General features: G+C 43.8%; 1 protein-coding gene across 1 annotated transcript; it reads left to right on the plus strand.

Annotated features, from left to right (window-relative positions):
- Positions 1-1,126: 1,126 nt before the first annotated feature.
- Positions 1,127-25,616, plus strand: LOC309385248 (zinc finger protein RFP-like). Its single transcript, XM_081939481.1, has 8 exons — positions 1,127-1,588; positions 5,040-5,135; positions 6,555-6,773; positions 8,980-9,002; positions 10,791-10,909; positions 12,808-12,840; positions 22,566-22,747; positions 24,922-25,616. Exons 1-7 carry the CDS (start codon positions 1,175-1,177, stop codon positions 22,739-22,741), a joined length of 1,080 nt encoding a protein of 359 aa, XP_081795607.1. The 5' UTR covers positions 1,127-1,174; the 3' UTR covers positions 22,742-22,747; positions 24,922-25,616.
- The last annotated feature ends 1,819 nt before the right edge of the window (positions 25,617-27,435 follow it).

Here is a 27,435-nt window from a genome sequence, read left to right on the forward strand (position 1 = left end):
ACCCAACACTCTTTCAGAACACAAAGCCCATATTGCACAAATCCCAAACTTCAAAGTTACAGAAGCTATAAAGACCCATCTACTCATTAAGCCATTTGATTAGCTGTCCCAGAACCACAGGTTGCTGCTGGATCTGCTTCATCAATAAACGGACTCTCTTTCCAATCAGCCTCCATGTTATTTCCAGCGTCTTAAGATGTTATCCACCCCTTCAATTCCCCTCAAGTCATCAATCCATAAGTAATGGAATCATGCTGTAGATGTGTTACAATTATTCATCACACTACAATCCTTTCTATATATATCCAGTGATGCTGACTCAGGAATTCTGGGAGTTGAAGTCCACAAGTCACAAGAACTGCAGAAAAAAGCAATTATGGCCAACCTGCCTTCCACTGAGGACCTTTATACTGCACGGGTGAAAAAGAGGGCCATTAAAATATTTACATCCTGGACATAAATTGTTTCAACTCCTACACTCAAAATGACGCGATAGAGCACTGCACACCAAGACAACTAGAGCCAAGAACAGTTATTTCCCCAATCCCATCACTCTGCTAAAGAAATAATTCCTTCATAACTGTCAAACCCTTCACTAAGGCTGCGTTACTATTGCTATTGTTCCTATCACCCATCTCCGCCAACTTATGACTGCAGGACTGTAACGTTGTTGCTTGCATCCTTACGATTTATATTGATATTGTTTCCTGATTGCTTATTTGTACCCTATGACTATCATTAAGTGCTGTACCTTACGATTCTTGACGAATGTATCTTGTCTTTTTGTGTACACTGAGAGCATATGCACCAAAGACAAAATCCTTGTGTGTCCAATCACACTTGGCCAATAAAGAATTCTATTCTGTTCTATCCTAAATGATGTCCGTCCCAAGAATATTTGCTTCTCCCCAGTTTTTAAAACAATTTTCCCTTTAACGAGCTGGTTGGGCCAATAAGAATTGTCCGTCCCGTGAGTATTAGCTTCTTTCCTGCTTGCTCTTTTTAAAATACTTTTTGTTTCCTTTAAAAAGCCAGCGAAGCTGATTGATCGCAAGAGCAACAACAATTCATCTCGGTTTCCCAACTGGACAGAGCCCAAAGACGGTCACCTGATTTGCAGGAAAAGAAACGAAACTTAAACTTCTCTTTCTTTATCCCGGCGGAGGAGGCGGCGATGGCGGCCGAAGCGCCGTTGCAGGATTTCCTGGAAGAAGCCACCTGCTCCATTTGCCTGGACTTCTTCCAGGACCCCGTGCTCATCCCGAACTGCGGCCACAACTTCTGCTGGGACTGCCTGACGCGCAGTTGGGGGTCGTCGGAATCGGAGGCTTCCTGCCCCCAGTGCAGGGAGACCTTCGCGCCCAGCAGCGTCCTCCCCAATAGGCAGCTGGCGCGGATGGCTGAAGTAGCCAGGCGATGCGGAGACCATCCGGGGGAGGAAGGTGGGAATTCCTGCCCGAAGCATCGGGAGCCCCTCAAGCTCTTTTGTAAGGACCACCAGACCCTCATCTGCGTGGTCTGCGACCGATCCAAAGAGCATAGGGGCCACTCGGTGATCCCTGCGGAGGAGGCTTTCCCGGAATACAAGGTAGGAGTCAGCCAGGAGGAATCGCTGCGGAGGGGCGTCCAGTGGCAGCCCTCGCAGTCCTTTTCCTGCTTTATCCCACCCCTTATCTCCCTCCCTGCAATTGTTTAAAAACAGGTTGACATCCTTGTTGTCACTGATTAACATTCAGATGCTTGGCAACTGTCATGTTCGTTTGCGACCTTCTGATCAGCAAAGTCAACGGGGAAGCCAGATTCGTTTAACAGCTGTGTGACTAATTGAACAACTGCAGTGATTCACTTAACAACAGTGGGAAGAAAGGTTCACTTAATTGTCCTGCTTAGCAGTGGAAATTGCCTGTAGGGAGAAATAGGCTCCCTTTGCCAGCTCCCCTTTTCTAAGAAACGATAAGGAAGATCGATGTAGAAAAGATGTGGAGACTCTAGAAAGAGTGCAGAGAAGAGCAACAAAGATGATTAGGGGACTGGAGGCTAAAACATATGAAGAACGGTTGCAGGAACTGGGTATGTTTAGCTTAAGAGAAAGAAGGACTAGGGGAGACATGATAGCAGTGTTCCAATATCTCAGGGGTTGCCACAAAGAAGAGGGAGTCAAGCTATTCTCCAAAGCACCAGGGTCAGGACAAAAAGCAATGGGTGGAAACTAATCAAGGAGAGAAGCAACTTAGAACTGAGGAGAAATTTCCTGACAGTTAGAACAATTAATCAGTGGAACAGCTTGCCTCCGGAAGTTGTGAATGCCCCAACACTGGAAGTCTTTAAGAAGATGTTGGATAGCCATCTGTCTGAAATGGTATAGGGTTTCCTGCCTAGGCAGGGGGTTGGACTAGAAGACCTCCAAGGTCCCTTCCAACTCTGCTATTGTATTGTACTGTATTGTATTATCCAATTTAAATCTCATCAAGAGGATTAACCAGCTTGCAGTCTGGAGATCAGGTGGTGAAGGAAGCACTACTGGACATTCTTTCCGATGACACTTTTCTACGTTTGCTGTAGGGGAGGATCATCACAGACTCCTCCAAAGTCTTGAGTGCAGATCCCCCAAAACTCTCCTGCTGGATTAGGCCAAAGCCATGTCAGCCCAAATTTTTGTTTCTCAGTGCCTAACCTGTTAGTTCTGGGATGACTGCGACCAGGAGACTCAGGCAGCTCACTTTCCTGCCATTACAAGTATTCCTTTACCTCGTGGCTTTTATTGTTTTATCAATGTATAAAATACAAAGAAGAATAAAAATAGGAAATTAGGGGGGAGAAGAGGGGGGGAAAGAAAGCTTGAGGTACAAGGGAAGAAAGAAAGTGTTGACTTCCAACTCTTTTTACCACAGTACAGTACAAGATAACAATCCAGCTCACCTCAGCTTTTTACTTTTACACATTAGTATATAACTAGTCATTTCTATAACAACAAATCTAATCAGCAAAACAAAAATAATAATAATCATCATCATATTTTTCATCACAAGCACAAAATCCAGAAGTGATAGTTAAAAATTAAAAAAAAAACCATAATTAAATATAGTCTCCTCTTTGAATAAAACAATTTAACCATTTCTACTTTATCTTCCTTGCTGTGGATATATATATATATACAGTATGTCTAGTTGCACTTAATAATCTTTATAAACGACCACCGTTAACAAAATTCACTGTATTCTTTCCGATTCTTTAACTTTAAAGTGAAAAATACTTTTCCCCCATCCATTTGAAAACACTAAACATTTCTTTATATACATTTCTAAAATCAAAACGTTCTAATACCGCTTTTTAAAACTTCCTCTTAACATACTTTAAAGTTCCCTTTCAGACCAATAAAATTCTAACTAACCCCAAATTAACTCATTAAATTTAGATCACTCTCTCTACGTTACCTTCGTAGAATGATTTTTTCTTCTTGTATATATCCTTTTAATAAAATGGTAAACTTTTCTTTAAGAATAGATCTTTTGCTTGAACTTTCTTTTAAGATAGATCCTTTCAAATACACTTTCAATAATGCTTTACAAAATTTAGGAATTACTTAAGAATTATACATAAAAGAAAAAATACATTTTCAAATTTTAGATTAAGACTTTTTCAGTTACGAATATCAGATTGATAAAAATCCATCCTAATGCCAATTGACACATTAAATTTAAGTCACTCCTTCCAGCTTGTCTTCATAGAACAAAATCTTTTTCTTCTCTGAAATGTTTGTATGTAGTTATAAGCTTCTCTTTTCCTCAAGGATTTCTCAATCTTGTTAATGGCCATGAGGGAAAAGTCTCAAACTTATCCTTTTACAAGTTGCGGATTTTCTTGGAGCTCTTCTTTTAATTGTGTTGGGAGGTTTATATTTAAACCATCCTAATAAAAATTGATGTTAGGTTTATATTCCAAAATTGCAATTGACTCCTCTGTATTGTCAACTACTTTCGCAATTGCCTGTGGTTTGGTAACTTTCTACACATAATTGCATCTCTGAAGTCGTTTCAGAACTTTTTAAACTTTTTTTTGGAGCATAGCTGATATATGGATTGATGGATTTTATTTAATGATTTTTCAAATACACATCTCATAATTTGCTCCTCATCTTTTTAACTTCCTCTTTAGTGAAAGAATAGCTTTTTTGCAAGACACATAAGAATTGCTGGCCAGTTAGGAATAATAAAAATTGGAAAGGTTTAGCCACCCACAGCAAAGCAGACCAAGCTACAAATTACTAAAAATAATAAACTAAAACCAACTTTCTGCCCTTATATTTCTCCATCAACTTAAAAAAAAAGATACTCCACACTTCCTTATTTTAGCTTGCCTTCAGCAGCCTTCTTCCTTGTTGTTTAACAATGAGGAAACCCCGCAAATGGCGCAGATCTTCAAAAAGGAATAACAGGCTGTGGCTAAAGAGAGCCTCTTTTAGCTTAGTAAAGATTAATAGTCCTTAAAAATGATTAAGAAATGAAAGTCGCAACACTGTCCCTTTGAAAAATAAATTCCAAAGTGGAATCCCTCAGCTTTCAGCACACAGGCTGCTTTGAAGCACAGCTCCTGAAGCTACTTGCAGACCTTTGCTGTATCAGAGGATTTGGGGGAATAATTCTAGGACTTTTCCTAAGCCAGGAGAGTCCTATAAGAATGTTGATTCCTTCTGTTGGCTCTTAAAAAGCTACAGTCCAGGGGAAAACACTTCAGGTGTCCTTCCCCAGGCGTGTTGTCTGTTGGCCATCTTTTCACCAGATGTCACCATTACAAATATTCCTCGACATAGAACCTTTCATTTGGTGATTGTTTGAAGTTACAACGGCAATGGAAAAAGTGACTTACAACCCTTTTTCACAGTTATGGTCATTGGAGCATCCCTGTGATCACAGGATCAAAATCCGGACACTTGCCAACGACCATGTATTTATGACGGTTGCGTATATCTTCTAACTGGGTCTTCCCTCCAATGTAATTCTTTGCGGAAAAGAAACTCAAAACTTGTATTTTCTCTTCAGATGAAGGTGGAGGATTGCCTGAAGGCTCAGAAGGAGCAGAAAGAAAAAATAGCTATATGCAAAAGAGACAATGAGAAAAAAGTGCAGGTGATGCTTGTAAGTATTCACTCAACCGTGAGGAGCTTCTGAGCTAATAGGAAGGAGAACACCGTCTGCCATCCTTAATAGTAGGCAGCTTTTTTGTAAGTGCTAGCTCTGACTTAAATGAAATTCAAGTTAAAAGATGGTTATAGTGCACCGAACTTGGTCTTAAACTGGGGACTGGGATTTCATAATTGGCGGAATGAGTCACAGTTGTGTTAAGTTGCTATCCCATGAGCCGTGTTTTATACAATGGGTTTGATTGGCATAATAAATTAATACAAATCAGGGTGGATTTGATTTAAATCATAGTTTTAAAAGAGCAACTCTCATCTCTGTCCTGCTGTTCATTCACCGACAGTCCCAATATTGCAGAATATATAACCTCATGCTGCATAACTAAGCTCCATTTCATGCTGAATAAACTAAATTATTAATGTATCTTAAATAGAAAACTATCTTTAGATAGATGTTTACTCCAAAAGCATTTTATGAAAATAAATTTGATAAAAAATTTTTAGAAATCCAGTTTAAATTTTAAAATTCTGATTTTTTATTTTTTAAAAAAAAATCATTAATTTTTATGCACCCTGAGGCAAACTGTATTTAATCTTATTGAAAAAAAAAGAACTCTAAACATTTTTTTGTCTACTTTTTTGGAATTCTCGATCTCCCAAAGAAAATTTTCATGAGAGATCATTTAAACTGGAGCCTTTTGGGGTTTTTTAGTAATCTTTCTCCCTGCCCTTGTTGGTGCCAAAGGTTTTTTTTTCTCCTCCCTAGAAAATTCTCCCATTTAACAACCTTTATTACATTTGAGTTGTTTTGTATTCATTTCCAATTATTTATTTGCCACAGACTTTTAATCATTTTCTGGTTTTGTAGTTGTTTATTAATTTGTTGATCATTCTTCCTTTCTTTTTTGCTTTCCTGCTTCCTCCCCCCCCACCTCCCCCTTTCTCTAGCCAGTTCTACCATAAATCCCATAGGGAGTAATATTCAGATTCAGATATAAAAGGTTGTTATACATAGAATATATAGAATGCTATATATAGAATGAAGAAAAAAGATGTATGAAATAACACAAATCAATATATATATATATATATATATATATATATATATATATATATATATATATATATATATATATATATATATAGTTATAGTTATGTTATAGTTATAGTTGTTATAGAAAACTTATTTGTACAGATAAAAGAATCACGACAGATATGTAAAAGAAGTGCAATGTGTTGCAAAGATGTGAAGTTTGTATAAAATAAAAAGTTTTTTTAAAAAAGAAAATTCTCCCATTTAATTTCTGGGCTCCTCTGGGAATCTGTTTATTATAACAATAAAAATAAATATAATTAAGTAAAATAATTAAAATAAAATACAAATATGCCTTTTACTTTTTTTGTTTTCTTGTTCCAGGACCTCATTGAAAAACAGAAAAGAGATATAGAGGCTGAATTCAGAGAGCTACAACTCTGGTTAGGAGGACAGGAGAAGCTTCTGCTGGCTAGAATGGAAGAGACCCAGAAGGATATTATGGCAAGAAAGGAGAACGGTTTGGCCGAACTCTGCTCTCTTGACAATCTCATCCAGGAAATAGAGGAGAAGCATCAGCAGCCAGCCAGCAAACTCTTACAGGTCAGGCAGGAAGTGGAGAACATAGAGTCCTAGGGCTGGAAGGGATTTTGGGACAGTGCAACCATCATAAATATGAGTGGCTGAATTTCCATAGGGATGCTGCAAAAGTTGCAAGTGTGAAAAAAGGTGGTAAGTCTGTGTGTTTCAGTGCCGTTGTAACTTTGAACGATCATTAAATGAACTGTAGAAAGTCGAGGACTACTTGCAATGTCTAATATATAATTCAGAAAAGTCAGGCCATACGAAAAGGAAGAATTCAAAGTGCTGGTCAGTGCCCTTAATGATTTTAAGAATAGCTGTTGGGATCCTATTACCAATTAGGGGACTTGGGGGTAGATGTTCTTTGTAGGGTTTTCCCCTTCCCTTAATTTCCAGGGCAAGGAGAACCCTCAAACTGATGGCCTTCTACAAAGATATAACCACTTCAGTGGTGGGTTTCAAAATTTTTTAGAACCTATTCTGTAGGTGTGGCCTGTTTTGTGGGAGTGGCTAGGCAGTCATGTGACTGGGTGGGCGTGGCCAACTTGGAAAATGTGATGAAACACACTTAACAACGCTCTTGCCTAGCAACCAAAATTTTGGGCTCAATTGTGGTCATAAGTTCTCTTTCTTTCCTTCTTTCTTTCTTCTCTCTCTCTCTCCCACTTCCTTTTTCTTTCTTTTTTTTCTTTCTTTCTTCCTTCCTTTCTTTCTCTTTCTCTTTCTGCCTCTGTCTGTCTGTCTGCCTCTGTGGCTCTTTGTCTCTCCCTCCCTCCCTCTCTGTCTCTCTCTGTCATTCTCTCTGTCTGTCTGTCTTTCTGTCTCTCCCTCCTCTGTCTGTCTGTCTGTCTGTCTCTCCGGAGCCCATCTACGGGGGGCGGGGTCTTCACGGATAGGCTCCGGAATCATCGCTGGCCGCACAGAGCTTCGCCGCAGCTCCACGCTGTGGAAAACATAGGCGTGTGCGCACGGCCCGCACAATTACAGCCTCAGAGATTCTCGGAGGGAAGCCAGAGGCAGCAGGACAGCCTGGTCCCTTGCCCTGAGAGGGAGAAAGGGCCAGTTGGGAGAGGGGCTTTGGTCCTGCTGCCTCTGGCGGATGGGGCTTTACTGTCCCGCAGCAAAAATTCCATCCTTCATCCCGGAGCCTTCATAACAGCGGGAACTTGTTCTCATTTGCCCAGGCTTCTGCAGAGGCTTCCCTCTCTGGGGCTGTAATTGTGCAGGGTGTGCGCGCGCCTATGTTTTCCACGGTGTGGGGCCGCGTCTGGAAGACGAGGAACGCGAGGGGGACCAGCGGGGCCTTGTCCTTCTGAGGAGCACCTGTCTCTGAAGAGGGCAGATGTGGTGGCATCGGTCTTGGGATGTTCTACGGAGCCCCCCAGGGAAAAACACCATGGGGGATGGCTTTTTAACCAGGCGGCTGTCAGAGAGAAGAGGGCAGTGTGCGCCCCTGAACTTGTGCAACAGCCGAATCCTCACCTCCTGTTCCTTCTTCGTCTGCTGCACAATCTCACGTGGCATGCGCTGCACTCTTCTCTTTGACAGCCGCCTCGTTTCCAATGTAGGGGGTGGGGAATGCATGTGTTTTCCTCCCTCTGCATGGATTTCCCACCTCCTATTGGTAACAAGGTGGCTGTTGGCGGGGCAAGCCTGGTGCGGACAGGCGGGGCAAGCAAGTGGCCACTGGGTGGGCGGGAGGAGCGAGCAAGGGAGCAGGCCATGGGAGGGAGCATTCCAGTACGCGACCTCCGGAAGAAGAGGTACCGGAAGACACACTAAATTTGACGAATGGGTATGGGTATACCGGGGGCGTACCCCCTGAAACCCACCCTTAAACCACTTGGATTTTCCAAAATGCCTTGATTCCGGAAGCATCAAGGAGGGGCATTTTTGTATTCTATTGATGCATTATTTTCTTTTTCAAATATTATTTTCTTGTTGCTATTATGTTTTATTATTTATTTATTTATATATACTATAATCTATAATTCTGTTTGATTCAATGAGGGTATATTTTTTCTAAAACAAGAAATTAAAAAAAAACAATACCTCTCCAAAAGAGGTGAACAACTGGGGGGGGGGGGGAGCATTATTTATTTATTTTTATATCTCTGTTAGGGTCTGATTGTCTAGAGGTTTCACTCATTTTATTTTACAAATATATGAATTTTATTTTCTGCATAGGAAATGGCTCCTTTCAGTGCTTTGTCTCTTTTATTTTCAGGACATTGGAAGCGTCTTGAAGAAGTAAGTAAATCCACCCTTTTCTTTACAGTCTTAGAGATCAGCAGCTCCTCCAGCAGTTTTCCTATTTTGGAAAGTTCTGTCTCTATTTAGCTGTAATTTAATGTAAAGATAATGTATTGTATTTCAGGGTCTTGTAATTATTTCCTCAGACAACTTGAACACAGCATAATTAGCAATATTTGATATGGTGAATTATTATGGTTAGTCCACATGTTTAGACTGAATTTGGCATTTTTATCCACACATGGAGTCCTTCCTAAGAACAGACAGATTCAATACAGTACAATACAATAGCAGAGTTGGAAGGGACCTTGGAGGTCTTCTAGTCCAACCCCCTCCCTAGGCAGGAAACCCTACACCACTTCAGACAAATGGCTATCCAACATCTTCTTAAAGACTTCCAGTGTTGGGGCATTCACAACTTCCGGAGGCAACTTCTGTTCCACTGATTAATTGTTCTAACTGTCAGGAAATTTCTCCTCAGTTCTAAGTTGCTTCTCTCCTTGATTAGTTTCCACCCATTGCTTCTTGTTCTACCCTCAGGTGCCTTGGAGAATAGTTTGACTCCCTCTTCTTTGTGGCAACCCCTGAGATATTGGAACACTGCTATTACGTCTCCCCTAGTCCTTCTTTCTATTAAACTAGACATACCCAGTTCCTGCAACTGTTCTTCATATGTTTTAGTCTCCAGTCCCCTAATCATCTTGGTTGCTCTTCTCTGCACTCTTTCTAAAGTCTCCACATCTTTTCTACAGCGTGGCGACAAAGCTGAATGCAGTATTCCAAGTGTGGCCTTATCAAGGCATTATAAAGTGGTATTAACACTTCACGTGATCTTGTTTCTATCCCTCTGTTGATGCAGCCTAGAACTGTGTAGGCTTTGATGGTATTATACAATAATACAATACAATACAATAGTAGAGTTGGAAGGGACCTTGGAGGTCTTCTAGTCCAACCCCCTGCCTAGGCAGGAAACCCTATACCATTCCAGACAAATGGCTATCCAACATCTTCTTAAAGACTTCCAGTGTTGGGGCATTCACAACTTCTGGAGGCAAGCTGTTCCACTGATTAATTGTTCTAACTGTCAGGAAGTTTCTCCTCAGTTCTAAGTTGCTTCTCTCCTTGATTAGTTTCCACCCATTGCTTCTTGTTCTGTCCATAGGTGCCTTGGAGAATAGCTTGACTCCCTCTTCTTTGTGGCAACCCCTGAGATATTGGAACACTGCTATCATGTCTCCCCTAGTCCTTCTTTCTCTTAAGCTAGACATACCTAGTTCCTGCAACCGTTCTTCATATGTGTTAGTCTCCAGTCCCCTAATCATCTTTGTTGCTCTTCTCTGCACTCTTTCTAGAGTCTCCACATCTTTTTTACATTGTGGCGACCAGAACTGAATGCAGTATTCCAAGTGTGGCCTTACCAAGACATTATCAAGTGGTATTAACACTTCACGTGATCTTGATTCTATCTCTCTGTTGATGCAGCCTAGAACTGTGTTGGCTTTTTTGGCAGCTGCTGCACACTGCTGGCTCATATTTAAATGGTTGTCCACTAGAACTCCAAGATCCCTCTCACTGTTACTACTATTGAGCACGGTACCACCTATACTGTACCTGTGCATTCCGTTTTTGTTGCCTAAATGTAGAACCTTACTCTTTTATTAAAGTTATCATTGTAAGCTGTAACTGTATTCGTCTCTATTAAATTCCATGGCATTACTTTTAATCCATCAAGATCTGCTTGAATGTTATACCCATCTTCTAGTCAATGTCCTTTTGCTGTGCCAGGTACCAGGCAAAGAAAACATTTGAGAATCTTGAGGATGTACTTCTAGACTCAAAGAGGATGATCTGGAACTACAGTGCTACAATTCGGCTTCTGAAAGGTGCCATGAAGACATTGAGAGGTAAAAAATCAGCCGCCGGGTTTTTTACGCTGAATGACATTTTGATGACGCTGGATGACATTTATATCCCAGAACATTTAAGAGAGATTCTGGGTCAGTGACACGTGGATCAAAGAGGGACCGATTTCAGGATCAGTGGAAGAGACATTCCTCATTTCTCTATGGAAAGGGCTTTTGTCTTGACACCAGGAGAGGGAATAGGAGCTTTCTGGCTTCTCTTATTAAAGATGTGGGTTACCTAAAAATGGAACCACTAATTAGTCATAGTTGACCATTTATTCTTTGTTTCCAGAATTCACGAAGCACAATATATTGCCACTGAATCGAATGGAACATGTACAGATAGTCCTTGCCTTAAGCGCAGTTGAAGCCAAAGTTTCTGTTGCTAAGAAGGCAGTTGTTTGGGGAGTCATCTAAGACGTGCTCTAGTCAGGTCCCTTTAGGAAAGAAAGACCCTCGACTCCACGTAGGTGATGTGATAGTTTCTTTTACTAAAGGCTGCCGGCTGCAGTAAAGTCAGGCTAGAACTGAATTTCCCATGTGAAAAAGTGACAAAGGTTTCCCCTCATCCCAGTCCCCCGCATGACCAGTTCATCTTCAGCCAATGAAGAGCTGCATAGGTGGTTTGAGAAACACTGAGATGTTTGGGAGAGTCCACATTCCAATCTTAGGGTATGTGATCTTGACGGCTGGCACAAGCTGGTTCCGAATTTCCCTATCTTCTTCAAGTTGTCCGCCCCCCTCCCTATTTCCCATCACATCCCTATACATGTTTGTTGTGGTCCAGCAAGGGCCATTGGAGTTGCCACCAGACTCCGACAGCGATGGTCCCTATGAGTCGGCTCTAGAGGATGTAGAGGACCCTGGACAGGGTTCTGACTCCAAGCAGGGATCAGAGAGGTTGGTTGGCCACCAGGAGGTGCCTGAGGCATGGAGCAGTGGTGAAAGCCAAAGGGAGTGTGCTCCTGACGTCATGCCTTGGAGCAGTGGAGAGGAGACAAGAGAGTTGGTCCTGGACGCCCAGCAACGGAGGGCTGATAGACGTAGAGAACAACTACGCAGATACAGAAGATAATTGGACCTAGGTGGTTGTAATTAGGCTCCTCTCAAGATAGTATATAAGGAGAGACTTTACTGGAGGCTGGTTGCAGGATTCAACTTAATTACCAACGCTGGAGAAGCTCTCGTGTCTGTTTCTTATCTTGGAAGTCTGGATTGCTGCCAAGGTCTAGTCAGCGTGTTAATTTCCTGTGAATAAATCGTCTAGCAGTATTCTTGTCTTGGAGTGTTTTGGTGTACGAAGAGGGGGGTCAGAACACATGTTTATTGCCCATTTGTTCTCCCTGTGCCCCTGCCCCCTAAACTTTGATGGCAGGATGCCAGCGAGGCCCCATGCCAAAGTGGCAGACCCAACACCTTTTCTTTTGCCATGGTTGTTGAGAAAATCACTGCAGTTCAGTGAGTCATAGGGTTGTTAAGCAAATCTGGAGTCTTCCCCCATTGACTCTGCTTGTTAGACGCTTCCTAGGAAGATTGCAGATCACAATCTCAGGACCGTGGAATGTTGCAATCATCATAAATACATACTGGTTGCCAAGTGCCCAAATGTTGATCACATGACTACTGCAACGGTTGTAGTCATGCTGCAACGGTTGTAGTCATGCTGCAACGGTTGTAAGTGTGAGAAGTGGTTCATCAGTCACTTTTTTCAGTGTCACTGTACCTTTGAAATGTCATTCAAGAAATGTGTATATAAACACCAAGGACACTCTGGCTTGTAGCTTTCCTTATTTCCTGATTTGAATCCAAGGAAAACAAACCGGGGTATCTGTAGGGAGGCCCTTCTGTTGCTCCATTTCCAGTGATGAGATGCTGAATCCCTCCTTTTTCTTCCCCAGAGACCCTGGAAGGCGGACTTCAACTAAAGAAAGGTAAACATGAATTATAAGAATCTTGCTTGCTATTTTAAGCTCTGATGCCAATAACTTTAAGAGAAATATAAATTGACAAAGAAAGACGTTTTCAGGATTCCAAGTAATACACCCATAGAAAATAGACCCAAGTAGCTTCAGAAAGTGGGTATCCCTTCCATTGCATTAGGTACTGCAACCAATCCCTTTGCAATCTAGAATCTAGGAACTTTTTTTACTTCATAATGCGTTTCCCCTTGTACCGCTCTTGGCTTTGGGGCTGCCCGATCTACCAGCCTGATCTGGGAGCCTACTGCCAGCTTTAACAAGCTGCTGTGAAAGATCAGATGCACTTTCCCTAGTAAGCGGGGGAGTTTAAGCTGTACTGTAACAGGGTTGATTACTTTCACTATAGAGAAAGGGCCAGCTTATTGCAGGGAAGCTTATTGCACTATAAACTTCGGCCCCAGCTTATTGCAGGGAAGCTTTAACTTTAAGTACTTGTTGAGAGGTATGTGCATGGTTGTAAGTTGCCACCTGTTTTCTTCTGAAGGAGGACCGCTGTGACTGCTTGGACTACAAAGGGCTGTTCTGGATCAGGGTGTTTGAGGATTGGTTCCTTGGCAAACAGCTTTTTGAGTGCCTCAAACAGCCACTGACATTCTAAGATCCATTTCAGGGGTTGGCTTGGCTGTGGTTCCTGAGCCCCCACCCCCTCAGTCTTTAACAGTTTGGTAACGGACAGGGCGATCTCGGCAAAAGAGGGGATGAATTGTCTGTAGAAGTTAGCAAACCCCAAAAAGCTTTGAAGTTGTTATTGCGTGCACGGTGGAATGCCAGTCTAAAACTGCTTTGACTTACACTGGATCCATTTCAGTGGTGGGTTCCTCCCGGATCGCACCGGATCGCGCGCGCTCCCTTTCAGCGCTCCACCTGGCTTGCGCGCTCCCTTTCAGCGCTCCACCTGGCTTGCGCGCTCCCTTTCAGCGCTCCACCTGGCTTGCGCGCTCCCTTTCAGCGCTCCACCTGGCTTGCGCGCTCCCTTCCGGCGCTGAAACCGGAAGTACAGTTTTGCCCGGCCCTGGCGAAGCAACGACGCCTGCCTGCGCTCCACCAGCTCGGCTGGGAACGGAGATGTTTTCTCAGCGGAGCGGAGCGCCTGAAAAGTCTTTTCAGGCGCTCCGCTCCGCTGAGGAAACATCTCCGTTCCCAGCCGAGCTGGTGGAGCGCAGGCAGGCGTCGTTGCTTCGCCAGGGGCAGGGCAAGACTGTACTTCCGGTTTCAGCGCCGGAAGGGAGCGCGAGAGCCAGGTGGAGCGCTGAAAGGGAGCGCGCAAGCCAGGTGGAGCGCTGAAAGGGAGCGCGCAAGCCAGGTGGAGCGCTGAAAGGGAGCGCGCGCGATCCGGTGCGATCCAGCAGGAACCCACCACTGATCCATTTCTACCCCTCACTTGACACTCAGTAGCCCAGGTAGTCTAGACTGGTTTTGTGGAATTAGCATTTTGATAGCTTCGCGTGTAGTTTACCCACGAGGAGTTTTTTCAATACTTGGCGCACCAATTTTATGTACTCCTCTAGGGTTTCGTTGAAAATGGGAATGCCAATACAATACAATACAATAGCACTTGAACTTGAAAGGCGTGGGCTTAGAACAAAGGATTCAAAATGGCGTTAATTTATAGCTGAAAACCTAAAGAAAATGAAAGTTAACTGTTTGCTGACAGCCGGGGGCGGAAAAGGAGTAAAGGTGGAACGGCTGAAATAATTATTAACAACTCTAAAGTTAGTTTATATAACCTGATCTACTTGGAAGAGCATTTTGTGAGAAAGTTGGGAAGAAGTGTCCTCCTTTTTTCTGTTAAGTATGGCAATGGAACAAGGGGACTTGAAGGACTTTATAGGCAAAGAAATTAAAGAGGTTAAACAAATGGTCCCGGACACCATAAAAAGGTCTGACCAGCTCGATAAAAATATGCAAGCTATACCTACAGGACTGTCAGAGGTTGTTCTTAAGGTGGATAGTAAGGTGGAGCAACTAGTTGTGGATTTGGAAACCAAAACGAAAGAAGCGGATCTGAAATTTGTGGAAATGGAGGGGAATATGCAAAGGATGGATAATGAGATTACTATGATACAATTTAGATCTATGGAGTATGCTATCAGATTGAGGGGCTTAAGAGAAAATCCTAGAGAGGACTTAAGAAAAGTTTGTGCAGATGCCTTGGCCACGTTATTAAAAGTGGATGACCCCCGTGAGATTTCGGCTAAGATTGATAAAATTTACAGAGTAAATTCACGTATAGCATTACAAATTCTTCATATGTTTTAGTCGTATGTTGTCCAAGTAAACAATGACTTCCTTGTCTAAGGTAACGGGCGCTCTCATGCTTGCTCCTGGAACGAGGTTTGGTAGCCGAAGTCTCCCTCTGTCCAGTATAGCTCTCCGGTGGCTGGCCATTTGGTGTAGAGCTTAGGCCAGACGGCCACCTGATGTGATCTCTGCCACCTGTTGAGTCTCTGAGTTTGTTTGTAGGGTTTGTAGGCTTTCCAAGGCTCCACCGCAACCCCTCCTCCCCCCGGTGCTTGCTGCTTCTTCTCCCTTCTTCATGTTCCCTGAGTTTTAATGCTGCCAAGGTAGACCGGGTAAGCGGCCGGAGCGCAGGACCCCCGATAGTGGCTCCGATTGGAGTGAAGAAATTAGGAAAAGTGGTTTATTGTCAGGGTTCTATCTAATACGTCCACAGCATAAAGAACTCCGAGGCAGGTAGATTCCTCAAAGAACAGTTTTATTGCATACATCATATAGGTACAGGCTGGTGAAAACTGACACTCAATATTCCCATGGAAGTTTTTCCCTTTCCCAAAACAATCAGTTCATGCTCCAATCAAGGGGCCACCCAGTTGCTAGGTAACTTCAGGCTGCCTCCTTCTGACCACCTGTTCTTGGTTCCCAGGAGAAAGTATTTTGTTTTGGCTACAATACCCCAGCTATCTCTATTCCCCCTATTCTCCCTCCATATCCCTCAGCTCCAGTGTTTCAGCACTGAAGCCCCAAAATGGCCTCAGTCAGGCCAGCTTCAGGGTTCACACAAGTATGATTAGATACCTTAAAGATTATGAAGATTCAGTAAACATAAATCTAGATAATTGAAGTCAGTCTTGGTGTAGAATGACATCTGAACAAATGGGGAAATATGGGCTGGTACTGAAAGGAACATAGAATTCCTGCTAGGCTAATAATCAGGGGTGGGATTCAGCCAGTTCGCACTGGTTCAACTGAACCTGTAGTTAACTTTGTGTGCAGTTTGGCAAACCGGCTGAATCACTATCCTGGGCCCTGCCTCGTGGCTCAACCCTCCCCTCCCAGCCATTCTTCGCCTTTCCCAGCCTCTCCTGAGGCCATTTTGACATCTCAGCACTCCTCTAACCCCCCTACCGCCCCCCTCCAAGCAAGTGACGTAGGTGCAGGCAACCCCAAGGCAGCTTTGACAAGGCACTCAGAGGGAGGGGCTGGAGCTACTAAACAGGTGGCCAAAAGAGTGCCTGAAGGACCCCATCCTTCATCAGGAGTCAAGGGGCCTCAGCGGGTGGCGAGCGAGGCCTCAGCTGCGCTCCTCGGCAGATGACGGGCTTCACAGGGTGTTGATCTAGTTCCTGGGTCCGCTCTGCTCTCAGAAGCCTTGGGGCGTCATTGGGTTGCCTGCAAAGAGGGACTCAGGTCCAATCCCTGCGTGGCGCCATGATGCATGAGCTACTCCTGGCGCTTTGTGCTACCTGGTCTCTGTGGATGGCGGCCTTGTCAGGGGAAAAAAAACACCCTGTTCGAGATCGATGGACCGTGGCTGATTCCCTTCCGCATATCTTTTGAGATGTTAAGAAAATAAAAGTAAAAACCTTCTAATTAATAAACAAACTTTAATAATAAAATAAAAAAAGTAAATGATACAGAAATAACTAAAGGTTACATTTTGATAATGAAAGCTCCATCAGCCAAAAGTTGGCTGCCGAACAAAGAAGAAAAGGAATTAGATTCTGGAATGTGTAACGCGTGCGCAATAAATCACTTTCAGATAAGAACTTTTATGACCTGCGCAATAAAGCTTTCTTAGTTAACTCTTGAGTGTCAGTTTAGGCAGTTCAGGCCTAGCAAACTTTTTAACATCGTGACACCCCTTCTTTTGCTAGTCTGGGCTGACGTCATCAAATCATCAATTAAGGCACATCTTCTTTCGCAGATACTCGTGTTGATTTGCAGCAAGTGGTTTGTTAAGCATGTCTGCAATCTGATCATGTGTAGAAACATATTGCAATTTAACAAAACCTTGCTTAACTAATTGCTTTGTGTTTTGATAACGAATGTCAATGTGTCTGGACCTAGAACCTGTGAAATGTGACTCAGAAATATAAACAACAGATACATTATCTTCCATCACGGTGATTGGTCGAATCGGACGTGTCCAGATATCTGTGATCAAAGCATCAAACCACGTTAGAGAATTACAAGCATCTGAAACACAAGCATATTCAGCTTCAGTAGATGAACATGAAACAAAACTCTGTTTTCTCACTTGCCAGTAAACAGGACAACCATTTAGGAACATCATGTAACCAAAAGTGCTTTTGCGTGACTTCTTGTCGCTCGCCCAGTCGGCGTCGGCAAAACAAATCAACTTTGGTTGATCAGTGTGTGTTGGTTCTAGCAATAACTTCATGTGTTTAGTGTGTTTCAGGTATTTCAACAACTTCTTAATGCATGACCAATGAAATTGTGTTGCCTTACCTACGTGTCGTGATAAAAGATTAACACTAAGTGCGATGTCAGGTCTGGTCCAACTACTAATGTATAATAGTGAACCAATGACTGAACGATAAAGTGTTTGATCCTCGAACTCAGGACTTGGTTCATGTGTTAAGTTGTGAAAATCTGTTTGCATGGGTGTCTTTGTTGTGCTAGCATCTTTCATGTTGCAATGATGTAGAATGTGGTCAATTTTCTCTTCTTGTGAAAGACTAAACCCCTTCTGTGTCTTTTCAATCTGAACACCTAAATAAGTGCTAATGTGTCCTAAAGATTTCAGTGTGAAGTATCTCTGCCAACTTTTGGCAAAAATCTCACTCATTTTCTTATTTGGACCAATATAAACAATATCATCAACATAAACAAGAATTATCTCATATGCATTGTTAGATCTTTTTGTGAACACGCATTCATCAGTTTCGGACTTAATAAAGCCCATTGAATGTAGTTTGTCAGTAAGACATAAATACCACATTAAACCTGACTGTTTCAGACCATAAAGACTTTTGTTCAGGAACCAGGTATCCCCTTCTTGCTTTCGGAATCCTGGAGGGCTTCTCACGTAGATCTCTTCATCTAGGTCTGCATGTAGATAAGCTGTGTCCACATCAAATTGAAAAACTTCTAAACCAAGAATAGTTGCAGTGGTTAAGGCAATTTTTACACTTTCAGTTCTGACTGTTGGTGAGTAAGTGTTTGTGTAGTCCTCAGGATAACGTTGAGCGAAACCCTGAGCTACCAGTCTGGCTTTGTATAAAGACTCACCATTTGGTTTCTTCTTGATTCTGTAGACCCATCGGGTGCCAATGACTTTCTTGTTTGCTGGAGGTTTTGCAGGTGTGAATACATTAAGTTTCTTTAAACTGTCCATTTCATCCTGCATTGCATCATACCACTTGTCTTGTTCTGAATCAGGAAGTTGTTTGATTTGTGTGAATGTCTCTGGAGGAAGAGTAACGTTGCAAATCAAAGGTAATGGTGTTTTTGTCAGTTGCCATGAATAACGTTGTGGAGGGATTCCTTTTGTGGCCCTCTTGGAGCGTCTAGGAACATCAGTCCAGTCTTCTTCTTCATCATCTTCATCATCATCCTCGTCCTCACGTTCGTCGCTAGCATCAGCATCTGCGGCTTGCGAAGACGGAACATCAGGTTGTGAAGAACTGGTAGAAGGAATATCTGCCTGCAAATTATCATCAGGCTGCGTGGCATCTGGAACACCATCTCTAGGAAAATAAACTTCAGGATCATTGGAATGAATCCTGGACCAGCCAATATCTTCCTCAAAATTAGCAGATTGTGAAATGACAATCACATGTTTAGTATCAATGAATTTGTACCATTTTGAATTATCATCAATACCCATAAATCTCAGTCTCTTTGCTACTGTACCTCCCTTTCTTCTTTGACTTAAGGGAGTGTTCACCATAGCATATGAACCAAAAATGTGGAGGTTCTTGAGATCAGGCTTGTAGCCATACAGCATGTAGAAAGGAGTTTGATTGATTACACTGCTCCAAGTACGGTTGACAATGTAATTTGCATACTTGATTGCTTCACCCCAGTATGCGTTACTGAGATTGGCATCTTCTAGAAGACAACGCATCATGGTTTGTAGAACCCCTTGTCTTCTTTCTACGACTCCGTTATGAGCCGGTGTATATGGAGCAGATGTCTGATGAAGAATTCCATTCTTACGCATCCAGTCCTGGAAACGCTGAGACATGAATTCTGCACCACGGTCACTCTGGATTCTGGCGATGCGAACTTGGTATTGTGTAGAAACAAAAGCTGCAAAGTCTTTAAAGATCTGAAAGGTCTCAGATTTCTCTCTCATAGGATATACAAATCCATATCTAGAATGATTATCTACAATTGTTAAAAAATACTTTCTGCCACCAAGTGTTGGTGGGAAAGGACCCACTATGTCAGTGTGTACCAAATCAAAAATGCGTGTTGACCGGCGTGTAGCGTGTTTGGGAATTGCAGCCGCCTTGGATTTAGCCTTTTTGCAAACGGCACAATCCAGAAACACCTTACACCCCTTTAGATCCAAACCTTTTGCGAACTCCGGCATCTTTCTAAGAACACGGAAACTGGCATGCCCCAATCTTCTGTGCCACTTGTGAATACACCTGGAATGCAAAGGTTTACCAGTTAGTGAATTCTCAACATTAACAGTTTCATGAGGAACCTCAGGCTTGCTCTGAGCAATCTGTTTCTGTTTTCTTTGTTTGTTGGCTTTAGGAGCCTTTGGCACAGTAACGCTTTCTCTCTCTGGGACAACTCTCTCTGGGTCTGCGTTGTGCCTTTTTGGAGTTTGCATACTTGCCTGTGCTTGCCCTTTAGGCTTTGGCTTTAAGTAATAAACACCACCAATCAGCATAGTTTCAGCAACAATATCACCATCTTTAACTATGTAACTTGCTTTTTCGAGGTGGTGAACCTGGAACTTTAACTCTCTAGACAAGTGACTTTGACTAAGCAAATTACTGGTTGCTGAAGGTATGTAATAAACATCAGGGATGTGTGTATCGAGCTCTTCAATGTAAACAGTTCCTTTTCCCATAACCTTGCAAGTGTGGTTGGTGAAGGAATACAGTTCTCAATACTCGGGCTCTGGTTCGCCCATCTCTGTGAAAAGTTCCCTTCTGTGGGTAACGTGCACAGCTGCTCCACTATCTAAAGTCCACAAAAGACGTCTGTCGAACTTTGGATCAGGTTGTGGAACGTTGGTTATGGCCAGTGTTGCAAGCGGAGCTTGTGGATCATGCCTTGGACCACGACGACCTTGTTTTCTGCCTCTACCTCTGCCTCTGGAATCTGTTCCTCTGGGCTGGTACGTGGCGGGAGCTGGAACTCGTTGGGGACAATCCCGGGTGTCATGTCCCACACGGTTGCAGGTGTAGCACTTTGGCATCCTTGGAGCGTAGCCTCTTCCTCGGAAGGGACGTCTGGCTGGAGCCTTTGACGCTGGAGGTCGTTGCAGATGTGGGGTAGCTAACCTGATAGCTTCGTCTTCCACTAAAAGTCTGCAAACGTGGTTAACTGTGCGTTGAGCAATAGGCACGTAGTTAATCTTTGCAACAGCATCTTTCCATTCATAATTCAATGAGTTAATGATGATGCTAATCATTTGGATATCATCGATTACATGGCCATTTTGTCTCAATTCACTTCTCATTCTTTTCAGTTTGGTCAAATGTCCACCAATTCGTTCACCAGGTTTCAACTTTGAACCATGGAACTCAGACATGAGCAAACATGAAGATTCAATTGAAACGGGCCTGTAGCAATCTTACAAAATAGCCCATATTTCTTGGGCAGTTGCATCAGGTGGAAAGATACCTTGGATCTCAATTTCCATTGACATGAGCAAAGTCGTGATTGCTCTGTTTTCGAGATCTCTTATCGCAGGTGTCCAGGGCTGACGGGGAGGATTAAAAACCATGGAATATGTGCCTTCTCTTCGAAGCAAGAGCGCAATTTCACTGACCCAGGCTTTATAATTCTCTCCTGACTCCTTTAATTTGGACTCACCAGTCAAGGGGGTGACTGTGAATACCTGCTGAGGAATGTGCATCGGAACAATTTGTTGCGCAGGTTGCAAAGCTGGTTGTTGAACCAGGGGATGCTGGGGTTGCATCATTGGCCTTTGCGTGGCAACATCAAATTGGCTTCCTCGAATTCGCCTTTGGCTTTGCCTTTTTCCATCTAGGGAGAATTCCGCACCGCCAGGGGGTGTTGAAGACTTAACCTTTGGAGACAAAGTTTTGGCTTCTAAAGGACTCATAGCTAATTCTTTAAACCTCATCTTTTGCTGTAATGATTTTTCTCCGCCAGCAGATGGCAGTGCAGCTTCACTTCTTGGCTGCAGCCCTCTATACATGGCCGGAAGTTCAATGGGCTCAAAGGGACCACGTGACCTCGGTGACGTGTACATGTCTCTTTGTTCTAATTGACCAGTGAACTCTGTGGGGTGTGTCTTAGGCTGTTGTTTTGAAGAAGACAAGATGGCGTCCTCAGACATTTTGGGAGTGAGGGAGCTTCTCCTACTTCGCCTTATTTCGTTAAAACACACTCTCGCCTCCCTAATATATTTTTCAAAAAGTTCTAATCGATATAGATAGCTTTGCATTTCTTGCTCATCTGGGGAGATTTCATAAACTTTGCTTTCTGCGTGGGAGGATTTTTCCTCTGCCGGCAGTTGCCGTTTAGACTTTTGCCGTTCATTAATTGTATCTTGATAATGAGGGACATTTACTGACTTCAGTCCGTAGATCTTGCCTTCTGTAACTCCTTCCCCCATTTCTGGCTCGGCACCTGAAGAATCTTGCTCCTCTGTGTCCGAGGGAATGGATTCTTTCAAGTGCTTTCCATGTCCGCATTTTTTTCTTTTCTTTCTCTTCTTCGACATGGCTAATTAGCCTTAGTCGGTTATCTTGAGATAGCGCGAAGAGAAAATACAGCCATAAATTGTAGCCATCTCAGCTACCAAGTTGTCAGGGGAAAAAAAAACACCCTGTTCGAGATCGATGGACCGTGGCTGATTCCCTTCCGCATATCTTTTGAGATGTTAAGAAAATAAAAGTAAAAACCTTCTAATTAATAAACAAACTTTAATAAAATAAAAAAAGTAAATGATACAGAAATAACTAAAGGTTACATTTTGATAATGAAAGCTCCATCAGCCAAAAGTTGGCTGCCGAACAAAGAAGAAAAGGAATTAGATTCTGGAATGTGTAACGCGTGCGCAATAAATCACTTTCAGATAAGAACTTTTATGACCTGCGCAATAAAGCTTTCTTAGTTAACTCTTGAGTGTCAGCAAACTTTTTAACATCGTGACAGGCCTAAAGATGGTTGCAGCAGTGGGGTGAGGTGGAGCGGCCATCCCTACACGGGCCCAGCCCAATTTCCTTCCTTCTCTTCCTGCTCCTCCTTCCCCGCAGGTATGCCCGGAGCTGCCATCTTTCCTGCACCTGAGCGACACCGCCCTCCTAGCCTGCCGTGCAGGTACACTCTACGTATACCTGGACGAGTTCCCCGTGCACGCCGAGCACGCCGAGCACGCCCAGCCACCCCTGCTGCCACCTGTCACTCTACTGGCCTGCATGGTGGACTGTAACACCAGGTGAGCCCAGACACACAAACATCAACACACACAGACACACACACACACACAACTGGGTGTGTGGCTGACAATTGGCTTCTAGCACCGGAGACGATGGGGAAGGGAAGGGCTGGGCTACCATTGCCTTCCATTGGGGCACATGGAGCGAGATGGGAAAGCGACACCTCTTGCTGTCTCTTTCCCCCCCTTGCCGGGCATGGCTGCGCTTCCTCCCCCTCACTTAGCCACCTGCCCACTTTATCAATGCAATTTGAGGGTGGCAGTGGGGAGGAAGGGTATTCCCGTCTCCTAGGCTGACTGACTTCTTCCCGGCAGTTCTTTCTCTCGGTGTCGGCCGTCAAAGATGAGGTTTTTGTGGGCAGAAGAGCTTGCCTCACCCACCACCACTCAGATGCTCTCACTTCCCCCAAGCATTTCTTTGCGTACTTGATTTCCAGCTCCGTCACCTTTCTCCATCGCATTTCACATCATTGTGTGCAGGGAAACAAAAGTTGGTGGGACTAAAAAATGTTCACTCAATCAATTACAATTTCTCACGAAAAAAAAAAAAAAGATCTCGCAAAGTTGAAGTGATTGAGTAACTTTTTTTTTTGTCTTACAAACTTGTTTCCCTGCACACAACGGCAAGGAACGCAACGGAGAAAAGCAGCAGCTGACAGAGCTGACAAAGAAATACTTGGGGGAAGCGAGGGCATCGTGAGTGGTGGTGGGTCGGGGAAGCTCTGTGGCACTGCACTGCCATGGAGAAATGGGCAACGGATCAGCCAGCATGAGAGAAAGAGGAGGCTGCTTTCCCTCATTGTTCTTCCTGCTCCTCTTCCTTCCCTAGTGTTGGCCGCTCCGTTGCCCGTTTCTCCATTGCAGCGCAGCACCCAGGATCCACTCGGATAGCGGGGTATGTGTGTGTAATTGAACAACCGGTTCACCCAGGGTCAGGTTGGCTGTCGCGGGATACTCAGCGGACCCGGAGGACGATGGGCCACTTCTTCCACGCTGGTCAACCTGACCCGAGGCGAACCGGTTGTTAAATTATTTGAATCCCACCACTAATAACCTCCTCTTGAATTTACTGCCTGTCTATAAATGGGTGAGAAACCAAGTCTTTGGGAGGAGAACAATTAGGTCCTGGGGTCACATTTGGAGCTCCCAGGGTCAAAGTTTGAGGACTGGATTTGTGTCCTCCTTGTGGGCCATCAAACTGAGGAAAGCAGAGGATTCCTGGGCAAGATCCTCCCCTTTCGTACATGCCTGTGATACCCTGATGCTCATAGAGAAAAGGGTGGAGCTTCCTCACAACCCATCATGTGCCCCAAGTTACCTCTGGCTGATCCCTCTGATTCTGCCAGTTCAGTATTGAAATATGGCAGCCTTTGGCTTTGCCTGATCTTCTGGATTAAAGCTCTGGGTAGAGTCCTGTTCACACCTTGGCCCTCCCAGCACCATACTCAAGGCAAAGCTAACCACTCTTCATTCCCAACCCCATGACTCTCATCTGCAAGGTGGAAGCTAAAGAGAGTGACATGGGAGGGTTGCTATGAAGGGTTGGAAGTGTTATAGCCAGGGATCTCCAAACGTGGCAACTGTAAGGCTTGTAGACTTCAATTCCCAGAATTCCTGAGCCAGCATGGCAAAGCTGGAGCGCGATCAGCTGAATGGTGGCCACACAAGAGACTCGGGGGAATTAGCCACTGGAGCCAAGCGATGAACAGCTGATTGGTGGAGCTAAGAGCAGGGCAGCTAATCCATTGATTGTGAGGGTGTGCAGCTGAGTGGCAGATAAAGGGAAGGCAGATGGACTGGCAAATGGCAAAGGCAACCTGAGGTGAATATGATGAGAAGGCAAGCGGCCTAGGGAGCGCCCAACAAGCTGGCAGTTAACAGAGGATGGGACTAAGAGAGTGGGAGAGCCCAAATGCTTGAAGAAAAGGGAGCAGAGGGGACCTGGACGCTAGCGGCCCGATCAGGGGAATTCTGGGAATTGAAGTCCACAAGTCTTACAGTTGCCAAAGTTGGAAAATCCTAGACCAGGTAATGCTTAGATGTTGTTTTAAAAAGAGAGAGTCTTCCAGTCCTGGAAGCTGAACTCCATTCACACAAGAGGGTTAAACTCTTGGGGGTGAAGACATAAACCAGACCTGCAGCTGAAGCTCTTGTTCTTCTTCCTTCCTTTCCAGACGCAGCCCATCCTGAAGATCAAAAAAGATCTCCGGAGATCAAAAAAGCGCCAGAGGACTTAAGCTAGTTAAAGCAATCTATCCTGTCCCAAACCACAATAGATTTGATTGCCATCCTTATGTCCTTGGCTGTCAGATGTTTTCAACTAAGAGACATTTCTGGGAAGTTATTGTAGGAGATACAGCAAGGATGGGGTTACCAAAAAGCCAGTGAATATCACAAATGTTGATGAGTAGATCAGGTGCTGGCAGATTGGCAGATGAGGAGGAAAATACATGGTTATCTCTTTGTCAACACACTGCGAACTGGTCCTGACTGAGGAGCCCACAAGGATCTGCATCTCTCTCAAGTGCGAAGGGGGACAATTGATTTTTTTGACACCACAGCCGCAGCTCTGCTCTATACATTCTCGGACACTTCCTTATTTCTAAATTTATTTTTATCTCATTTTATTTGCCAGCATGAGATTTCATTTCTACTTTAGAGTGGCAATATTAGTCTTACGTCTGAAATCGAACAAGTCTGATTCTTTGGTGTAATACACAGAAACAGAAGACATACAGAAGACAATAGACAAAAATAAAACATATCATCTGTTATCAAGATAGGAGATGTGAGCGTTATGTGGACTAAATGGGTCAACTGCCTGAAGCCTAAATTTAAATTGAATTGTTAATAGAATTGTAAAAATGAAACACATTATTAAATAAATACATTATTTGACAATAACACCCTTTTCTCCTTGCTTTAAGCCACTCCGCCTTTTATTGAGTAACTATAAAAGAAGAAGCCAATCTAGAGTGGTGGTGAAGAAATCAAGCTAGAAGCTGCGAGTTCTAATCCTGCCTTAGGTAAAAAGGCCAGCTGGGTAACCTTGGACCAGTCACTCTCCTCAGTCCTAGGAAGCAGACAATGGCAAGCCACTCCTGAACCTTTACTAAGAAAACTGCAGGGAAATTCGTCCTGATAGCCACCAGGGGCCAACAATTGAAGGCAGCCCAAAAGTGATTTCGAAATAGAGATGGGAGTCAGATCCAGTTTAATCCAGTACCAGGGTAGGAAGAGGAAGACTGTGAGTTCAAGTCCTGCCTTAGTCATGAAAGCCAGCTGGTTGACTGAGCCACTCATTCTCTGTCCAACCCACCTTGCAGGACTGTTGTGGGGAAAATAGGAGGAGGAAGATGTGTTTGGTATGTTTGCCACCTTGAGTTAGTAAAAAGAATAAAGGCAGGATACACAATAAATAAACAAATAAATAAAGAGATGATGATAGGAAGATAGATAGATAGATAGATAGATAGATAGATAGATAGATAGATAGATGATAGATAGATAGATAGATAGATAGATAGATAGATAGATAGATAGATGACAGAGCAAAACTTAACTCTGATATGGTGACTTTGAATGCTAACATCAGCTCTCTGGAACATCTTAAAGCATCTCAACAACTGAAGATTGACAGGTTTCTGTTGGCAAAGGTGCAAGGGAGTAATTGTAATGAACATACCTAATACAGGTAGCCCTGGACTTACAATTGAGCCCCAAATTGCTGCTGCCAAGTGAGACAGACGTTAAATGAGCTTTGCCCCATTTTAAATGTATCATGGGGGATACATTTATCAGGAGAAGGGAATGAAGAGGTGGAGGTTTGGGCAGGAAAGAGGAGGAGAGCAGGGGAGAGAGAGAGAGGGAGAGGGGAGTCTCTTTGAGGGCAGAGAAGGGAGGTGGAGCCTCCTGGTTCACCTGGCCTCCATCCTACCAAGTGATGGAGGGGGGGAAGTAACACATGAGGAAAGGAGGAGAACAGAGTGAAGGAAAGTGGAGAAAGGAGGGTAGAGAAAGGTAGGGAAAAGTGTGTGAGGAAAGGTTGAGGAAAGAGAATGTGGAAGAAGGGGAAAAAGATGGGGGGAAAGAGAGGCAGGCAGGAGCATCAAAATGAAGGAGCAGAGGCACTGACAGACCAGCAAGCAGCGGGAGTGAGAGAGAGGAAGAATGGCCGATTGTCTGGCCTTCTGACCACCCCCACCACTGCGTGATCCGCCTGCTGAGAGGAGACTCCAGAGGGGACCGGCTGGAAGGAGAAGACGGCAGAGTCCAGCTGAGCCAGGAAAGTGGAGGTGCCTGAGCAAAGGGAGCAGAGTAGAGTGGGAGCCACAAGGAATGGACTGAGTCAGCGGAAGGAGCCTGGATGGTTGGAAAAGGGGGCTGGGGGAACCAGGACCCCAGCGACCCTTTCGGGGGCAGCGCTACATCACCATCTTTCGTGTCACAGTTGTTAAGTGAATCACTGCAGTTGTTAAGTTCGTGACACAGTCCCTAAGCGAATTCGACTTCCCTATTGACTTTGCTCGTCCTGTTTTCAGCCCAGTGGAAAAACCTAGTTAGGAACCGAATTGTTAGCTCAGAATGTCAAGTAGTTTAAAAAAGGATGCTACAGCAAGATACAGAGAAATGGTTTCAGTGATTTTACTAGCTAAAATAAGGACTTTTCAATATTAGATGATGGGATT

The sequence above is a fragment of the Natrix helvetica genome (assembly GCF_964273705.1).
Source record: "Natrix helvetica genome assembly, chromosome: 1".
NCBI lineage: Eukaryota > Metazoa > Chordata > Lepidosauria > Squamata > Natricidae > Natrix > Natrix helvetica.

Excerpts from the sequence above, each read along its gene's own strand:
- LOC309385248 (XM_081939481.1), top strand. The coding sequence starts at position 1,175 with ATGGCGGCCGAAGCGCCGTTGCAGGATTTCCTGGAAGAAGCCACCTGC. Across the intron at positions 5,136-6,554 it reads AAAAAGTGCAGGTGATGCTT|GACCTCATTGAAAAACAGAA; the intron begins GTAAGTATTCAC and ends TTCTTGTTCCAG. Across the intron at positions 10,910-12,807 it reads TGCCATGAAGACATTGAGAG|AGACCCTGGAAGGCGGACTT; the intron begins GTAAAAAATCAG and ends TTTCTTCCCCAG.